Source organism: Sminthopsis crassicaudata, chromosome 6 (assembly GCF_048593235.1).
Source record: "Sminthopsis crassicaudata isolate SCR6 chromosome 6, ASM4859323v1, whole genome shotgun sequence".
Lineage (NCBI taxonomy): Eukaryota > Metazoa > Chordata > Mammalia > Dasyuromorphia > Dasyuridae > Sminthopsis > Sminthopsis crassicaudata.
Genome location: NC_133622.1, coordinates 195,224,582 through 195,233,229, shown reverse-complemented (window position 1 = coordinate 195,233,229; position 8,648 = coordinate 195,224,582). Strand labels below are relative to the sequence as shown.

At 47.1% G+C, this 8,648-nt stretch overlaps 1 protein-coding gene across 1 annotated transcript; it reads right to left on the bottom strand.

Annotated features, from left to right (window-relative positions):
• Positions 1-6,746: 6,746 nt before the first annotated feature.
• Positions 6,747-8,180, bottom strand: TMEM271 (transmembrane protein 271). The gene has a single exon (XM_074274481.1). It carries the CDS (start codon positions 8,090-8,092, stop codon positions 6,866-6,868), a length of 1,227 nt encoding a protein of 408 aa, XP_074130582.1. The 5' UTR covers positions 8,093-8,180; the 3' UTR covers positions 6,747-6,865.
• Positions 8,181-8,648: the final 468 nt, after the last annotated feature.

Here is an 8,648-nt window from a genome sequence, read left to right as displayed (position 1 = left end):
CAAAGCTGCTATTGCAAGGCTGCTAGGGTTGAGGGAAGGCTCAGATACTCTTGCTCTGACTCAGTAGGTTAGTTAGTAGGTGGAAACTAAAGCAATTTCCTATTCATCTTTTTATTTGCTCAACAATTCCTATCCTGGGTGAATCATTGGTTATCATGGGTCATCCCTGAATTATCTATTCAATGGAAATGAAATCCTATCATCACTCAGATGAGTGGCACTCAGCACTTGAAATACTCCCTGGAAATTACAGGAAATACAGACGACCTGCAAGATCATAAGGTCACCAGGAAGGAGCCAAGGGCATCGAGCTACTTGTATTAGATGCACTGTGCTTTAAAACAGGTTTTATTAATCCTGAAATGACAAAGTATTTATTGACATTATGCTGAGGATCGAAAGTCAGATCAAAAGGCAAAATGGAGAATAGGGCTTCCTTGAATGGTTTCACATAGGTACGTGAGAGGTTCCCTCCCAGCCCAAAGACCTTAAAAAACCATTTAACATGACAACATTAGATTTGAAACATACAGTTCTGCAATACCAACAGCCAGGCTCTTCTCTCATCAGCACCAGGAAATCCTTCAGAGAAGTCAAACTGTATAAAAGAATCATGATCTTTTAATACCATTTTATTCCTGAACAGAATGAGACTCTCCCCACCCTGTCCCTGGCTTTATAGGTGTCTTGTCTTGTCAATTACAATACAAAAAACAAGAAGAAAGAAAGAAAAAAAAAGAAAAACAGAATCAGGTGAATATATTTGGACTGTATGGAATAATATCAATTGACAACAGGTGGGAACTTTTCCCCTCATATAAAAAATAGTTACAGAGATATAGAAATGATTTATCCTTATTCACATGTCAGAAGTAATTTTCCATTCAAGTCTCTGTGACATATTCATTTCCTCAGGTCTTACTGTATTATAAAATGAAAGAAATAATTTTTTTTGGCCAACAATAACTGGACAGCACCAAAGGATAGCACTGAAAATGTGCATCCATTAACTAAATCCCTCAAGGAACTGAACAAAGAAGAAAGATGGCATATCAACAAGATTACAGTTATGTCTCAGTTATACCCACTCTGGTCAGATTAACCATATAGGTAATTGCCAAATCTTAACTCCACCTTATTCTGGGTGACACTGCTAGACATTGTTAATTCTCATTTTGGCAGCTTGCTTCCAATTGGGTATGGCAGTTTGTATAGACACTTAGCACAAATGTTTAACATTTTGGTAATCAGAAGGGGTTCCAAAGACCTGGCCTTGAATTTCATGTGTAAAAACTGCCTTTTGCCCAATTCTACTGTCCTCTTCAAGCACAGAGGCTTATTACTCTAAGCTTCTACACAGAAGGAATGGCCTCTAATGTGGACCCCTTTGGAGGCCTCCCTTAAGACAATATATCCTCCAGTCCATGAATCAGAAAATTAATGCAACTAAAAAGGAAACGAATTTTCTCTTTTATGTTGGAGCCCCTGGTGACCAGAATGTGGTGGCAGATAATTTTTGATATTCCTAGAAGTAACAAGAATCACGGTCAGGCATGATAGGCCACATTTACCACTTCAAAACTCAATAAAACATTGAAATACTGATTAATGGGCACAGGACAAGAATCCATTCAGCCAATCTTGTTTGGTGTACATGACACTGAACAAGCAATCACTTTGAATGATTTTTTTAAAATGAAATAGTTAATAGTTTAGCTGAATTTTTCACTCAAAAATCCATTATCTCAGTCAATACTGTTTCAATTTAAGTGGTTCCCCAGTACCTTCAGAGTGTTACTGCATTGCTTGGGGTCTCAGGCCATGGGAGTTTTATTTAACCGATGTTTTATGAAAGCTTGGCTTTTCTGGTAAGTTTACTTTCCTAAGTCTGTATATGACATCACTTGTTCCCCCAATTCATCTGTTCTATATTTAAATAAACAGTGTATGAATTTGAGCTCAGAAATGTCATCACTGCCTCAAACCATAGCATGAAGTTTAAAAATATTAATTTATAAATGATGAATTATTCAATATATACTTGCTGAGACATGTCTAATATACTTCTGTACCTTTCATTGATATAAACTTGTGGAAAAATGACAGGGAAAAAAGCCCATTTGAAGAAAAGTAGCAATGTCATAGCTGAATGAGCATAAAGCTGCGATTCTAAATAGCAGATAGAAAAAATACCATAGAGTGGAATGGACATGAATAAAAAAATAATAAATTCAGCATCTTTAAGAAATCTGAAGTTAGAATTCTAATCTGGGAGCAATCAGACCTTCTTTTCCATGGGGTTTCCCTGAGCACTGGTCTTTGGAACAATTTGAGTTTCAGAATATTTGGAATTTTGATTCTCATAGCAAAACTATTAAAAAATAAAGTGTTGGTATTCTGATTCTATGTCAACCTCCAAAAAAATAGAATTAGGTGTTTATGGAACTAACCATATTTTGCCTCTAAAATGCTATTTGGCATTATTAGCCCCATGAGCTTGTTTGAACTAAATTTCTTTTGGGCCCAGAGAAGAAAGGACAACCAAAAAAGCCTCTTAAAACTCCTCTTCCTATATTCTCCCTTCCACCTAGATTTCCATAAAGAAAACTTCAGGTTTTGGCCAGCATGCTTGTGTAATATGATGACTCTCTGAATTAGGGAACCTGTTCCATAGTGGCTAGACATAAAGCATAGTGGCTAGACCTCCAATATTCCATGAGGCCATATGGGAGAATATCTTTTCTCATCTTAAGTTCTGGAGCAAAGGAGGGGAAAATCAGCCATGTCTAGAGTTTAGGGCCACAAGAATTTAGAAATGAGTAGTAAATCAAAAATAAGTGTGTGCTATCCCAAGAAAAGACTAAAAAAAGTTTCACATATTTTGATTGCAAATTTGAAAAGGCTCATAAGGCATTTGACAGTTTAGATTGTACAAATTGTGCACATCAAAAACATCAGAGAAAACAAAATACTATGAGATTTAACTAATACTGAATGTATCTTTTATGAGTCATTGGATCCAAATCCTACTCGGCAATCTTTCCAAAAAAGTGCTCCACTTCATACCATTCTTTAATATTAGGAAAAGGGTCTTACTTTTCCTCAGGAAAAGATTACTCTATAGCTAAATATAAATTCTGTCAAGTCTAGCATGGTCTGCAAAGCACAAAATACAAGTGAGTTCGAGCAATCATCCAATGTCTGATCAATATAGCCAGCCAAACAGGGTAATTATGGTGAAGTCATCCATTTTGGGGCCCAATTTACAAAGATTAACTGTAAGAATGAACAAATCAACTTGATAATTGCCAGTTTCCTACCGTACCCCTCCCCTGCTGCCACTTTGTGTTGTATGAATTTGGCTAAGGTGAAGTGGAGAGTCCACACTTGTTCAGTACCTTGGAACTGTAATCCAATTCAATTCAACAAGCATTTATTAAGTGTCTGCTATGTGCCAGGCACTGTGCAATGAGCTGGGATTATTCATGTAAAAAAGAAATAGGTCCTGTCCTCAAGGAGCTTACATTCTATGGCCACCATTCCCTAAGTTTATGAAACCATATTACTATTCTTGTGTGATCCATTGGTATCCTCATGCTGTCAACTGAAATTAATAAAGTCTTCCCAGAACATTGGTGGGACCCCTTGGGCAGTCCAAAATAGGTTATGAACTTTTTTGTTGGAGGGAATAACCATATCAAGGAAATTTTATATCCATTGGTAGATTTGTGTATTCCCATAGTCGTTACTGTTCCCTACTTCGTCAAATGGTCATTGATATATTTTTTAAATTTATATGTTGAAACCTAAGACCATCAATGGCAAAAAGATGCTAACTTTGTATTGGTAGAATGAGTTTTCTTATCTGTGAGTTCCCTATACCAATAAAATGAAAGGTTCAATCCTTAACCTTTTCCCTATGTTATATTCACTTAGTAGAAAATAAGTTGCCTGTGGGCAGAGATTTGTCTTTGTATCCCCAGCACTTAGCACAGTGCATTGTACATAATAGACACTTTGTAAGTACTTGTTACATTGAATTTTTGTATGCAAGGTTAAACAAATGTGATCAAGAAGGTGGAAGTATATAAATATGGCTAGAGAAGTCATTTTCCTCTACTGTCTATGCAAGCAAAACAAAGTATAAACTTGAATCTATATCTATGAATTCCACAAACCAAATACTTCCATCTTTTTTTGTCTCTAAAATACAAAGTGGATCCTGACCAAATATCTGATAAATTTGATGGTTACTGGCTGGCAGCCAAACATCAGCTTAATGCTGATTGGTTTGCATTAATATGCTCGTCTAGCTATCCCATCAAATGAATCATATAACAAAGCTCTCCTTTCTATTGTACCATCTATATAGATTGCTTTAGAGTAGAAGGGAGTTACTTAAATTTTGTGGTGTTTCCTCAGTTTTCTGTTTGGCTTTGATACTCTGTGAACTATTTGATTGGCTAGGACCACCTCTACAGTTGTAGAAACAACACTTCCAAGTTCTGACAGGGATGGACCATGATGATGATGCTATAAGGAATACAATGGAGCAAATGTTATAAGCGAGGAGTATCCAAGCTGACCTAACCTTTAAACAAAGATAGCCCCAGTTTGAGAAGATGGGATTTTAGAGTTGGAAGCAACCTTTAGACGTCGTCTGGTCCAACTCTCTCATGTAGATGAGGAAACAGAACCACAGAGGGCTATGATTTACTCCATGGTCACATAAATAGAAAAAGGCAGATTGAGGATTTGAACCCAGGTCTCTGGCTCCAAATCCATCACTCCTTCTGCTATCCACAGGAAGTATGATCTGATTCCAGGATCCCCAGGTTTATAGATTACTTCAATATCCATTCATTTTAAATATTTTTCAAAATTAAAAGTAAACTCCATGCACCACAAAACATAAAACCCCCAACTCTTTCCCCTTTGCTTGCTTAATGTAAATTGCTGCTATTAGTATTGCCCCCATGAGGTCCCAAATGAGAATTCATATTTTCTTTTGGTTTCCTCTGCCATCTTAGCTGTGAGTCTGCCAATTAGCATGGAGGACTAGGGATTAAGCATTCTCTTTGGGGACTAGAGTAAGACCCCTTTGGATAATAGGATCATAGAACTTCGAGCTGAAAAGAACCTTAAAAATTGTCTAGTCTAACCATTTTACAGTTGAGGAAACTGGCCCAGGTAGGTGAAGTCACTTGCCCAAGGTCACACAGGTAGTAAGTAGCAGATCTCTGATGAGAGCCCAGGTCCTCTGACTTCAGGTATTTTGATTCCAAATCCAGTGCTCTTCCCATACCATCCTGATTCAGCTCAGATAATGTTTCCTCAAAAATACCAAAGCTCATATCGTGTCAGTCTGATGTGATAGGGCTTGTCTTTAAGGCCATTAGCCCTGTCTTAGCACACCAATCTTCTAGAGGGGTCCTGCGATATTTTATCTGGTGGCAAGATTAGAATACCAGAGGTTTTATTTTTTTTTTTGCCAACGTGTTCTCTTAGAGTTCATATGTGTGTGTCTGCCTGTATGTATATTGACATGTCATTTGTAATACATACATACATTTTTAAGATTATGAACTTCACAGCAATTAAGGCTATTTAAGGGGTATATTTTAAATCAAGTGCTGTAATATTCAAGATAGTCTTTACAAGAAAGACTGTGACTGCAATTGTCTAAAATAGGATTGAATTGTTCATCTGTGTTAACCAAAAATAAGCTCTGCGTTGCAGTAAAAAACCCAGAACTGGCTTCCAAAAGAGGAATGTATGGGACCTCGTGTCAGTGTCTACACACACAGACACACACACACACAACAGTCAACTTGAAAAAGAAAAAGGAAAGAAAAGATAGGCTGGATTCAGGCAAATAACCCACTGAACAGACCTGCTTGGTGGCTTTCAAACAATCCATTTCTCACTGAATCCCACCTTCTTTTCCTAAACCGTTTTGTGCGTAGATAGCCTTTGACTCTCTTTTAATTGGAATTCTCCAGGAGCATTTCAATTTTTTTTTTTTTTTAAAGTAAGGAAACCCCTGCTATTAAATTGCAATACATTTACCAAACATTTTCACCATTCACTGGAAAGCTTTTACAGTAAGAAATTGTCAACAAAAGCAGGCACATTCGTGTACAAAAAAAAAAAAAAAATGTCGTTCTTCATTTTTCTTTTCTTTTATCTTGGAAAGTGCAGGTTGGCTTGTGTATCTACCTCGAAACAACCAAAGTGTAACTCACGGCACTCTGGGATGAGGGTACATCCAGTCACACAGCAGGCTCTCGCCAGACCGACCGACACAACAGGACCCTCTCCGGCTCTTCCCAGCGGAGGGGCCGGCGCTTGTGGAGGCTGCTTGGAGTTCCCCCTACGTCTGCCTCGCTCCTGGCCCTCGGGTAGCTTTGCGCCGCCGGGGCTTCCCTTGACCAAAACGACTTGCCAAAGAGAAACGTGGCTGGATGAACCAACCTATAAACATTTATTGTAAACTTGAAAACGGAATCCGGATATCGAACAGACACAGAGGAGAGGGGGGAAGTCCCCGGACATAAAAATTGGATACAAATGTACTCCCTTCTGAGTGCCCATCCCAGACGTCCAGTTCCACCGAGGTGGCCAGCAGCCTGAGCCTCTGCTACTGGCAGCGGAGAAGGGACGGGCAGAGGCTGGCAGCGGGGGTCCCGGGGACGACCCTGGGGAGTGCCAACCGGAAGGGAAGCGGCTCTCGCTTTCCCCTAGGGGCGAGGGCCGCGGCCCCCCGCGCCCCTTCCCCTCAGCCTGCCCACGGAAACACTGATTCTCCGGCACGGATTTGGGCTTGAGGCGGCCGGTCCCTGGGCTGGGCTGCGGGGAGCGTGCCTCAGCTGACCCTGCCCGGTTCCCGGGGATAGACGTCCTCGTGGGGAGGCCGGCAGCAGTACGGGTAGGAGACTTGGAGCTCCGGGTCTGAGGGCGAGTAGCCGGGCAGCTCCACCGAGGGGTGTCCCCCGCAGCGCACCTCCACGCCCGCCTCGTCGAACGCGTGGAAGACGCCCACGTTGATGTAGGAGACGGCGTGGCGCGCCCCGGGGAAGGGGCCGCAGCCGCCGCCGCAGCCGCCGCCGCTAAGGCCCGGGGAGGGGAGGTCGGCCTCGTCCGGGGAGAAGAGGGAGCCTTCGCTGGGCCGCTGCAGCAGCCGCCGCCCGCCCCGCTTGCCCCGCCGGCCCCGCCGCTGCTGCCGGGCTGCGGGCGCGTGCTGGCGGGAGCCCGGGCCGCCGCGGGGCCGCCCGCCCCGGCCGCCCCTCCGCCGGCCCCGCCGGCCCCGTCGCGCCTGCGACGACTTGTAGTTCTTGACGAGGAGCAGGTTCACCAAGCCCAGCAGGCATTCGAGCGAGTTGAAGACGGTGGAGATGACGAGACCTCGCTGGTAGTCCTTCAGCTTCTCACATTGGGCCGACGCGGAGCTGTCCAGGGTGCTGCGGACGCGAGCGGGGGCCGGGGCCAGGGCCGGGGCCGGGGCCGGAGCCGGGGCCAGTGCTGCCGCCGGGGCATTCTCGGAGCTGTCCGAAGGGCTGCGAGCTCGCGCGGGGGCCGGGGCCGAGGCCGGGCCGAGGGCCCGCGGCTTCAGGCAGTAGTGCGAGTATTTACGCTCCACCAGGGACACGGTGTCGCCGTCGATCACAGCTCCGGCGAAGGCGCTCAAGACCCCGAGCATAAAGACCAAGACTCCGAGCAGGAGGAAGTTCTGGCTCCCGGGGATGGCGGCGACGGCCCGGGCTTCCGCGGCTCCGCTCTCGGGCTCGGCCTCCGGGCCCCCTAGCGCGCCCGGCACGGCCCCGGGCCCGGCACCGGCGCCCGGCACCGCCCCCGCGGGGCTCTCGTCCCTGGGCCGGCAGCAGAGCAGGGCGGAGCCGAGCAGAGACAGGCCGGCGGCCAAGAGCAGTCCCGAGTAGAAGGCGCCGGCGGCGGTGCCCAGGCGGAAGGGCTCCCCGCGGAGCTCGGAGCCCAGAGAGAAGCACTTGAGCCCCACGGCGGCGGCGCTGAGCGCGCAGGCGAGCAGAAGGCCGGAGGAGAGCGCGGCGCAGGCTCCGCGGACGCTCCACTTCATCGTCCGCGCCCGTGCCCGCGCCCGCGCCCGCGCCCGCGCCCCCGCCGGCCCACACCCCGCGCGGCTGCTGCCCCGGGCGCCGCCGCTGCCGCCGCCTCCCTCCGCCTCCCCCGCCTCCTCCCGGCGCCGTGCGGCCGGACCGCCTGCCGGCTCCTCATCCTCCCGCGTCCTCCCGGCCCAGTGCCGCGGCCGCCGCCGCCGGGGACCCCATCCTCCGCCTCCCGCCGCCGCCGCCGCCGCCGCCGCCTCCCAGCACGGCAGCCGCCGCAGCCAGGCTCAGGGAAACCGACGCGGCGGCGCCGAACGCAGAGAGCTCCCCCTCCCCGCCCCCCGCAGCACCCCCTCCCGAAACTCCCCCAGCGCCGCGGCCGCCCACAGCTCCGCCGCTGCCCGGCTCCGTCAGGGAGCCCTGACTCCCGCACCCCAGTCCCGCCCACCTGGAAGCCCGGCGCAACCCCTCCCCCTCCCCGCGACGCCCCCAGACGAGTCCTCATGGACTCCGGGGGCCCCAGCCTCGATTCCCCGGCTCCGGGGCCATCCCGAACCTGATCTCCAC

Bases quoted from the DNA above. Each gene is read 5' to 3' on its own strand.
- TMEM271 (XM_074274481.1), bottom strand. From the start codon at position 8,092: ATGAAGTGGAGCGTCCGCGGAGCCTGCGCCGCGCTCTCCTCCGGCCTT.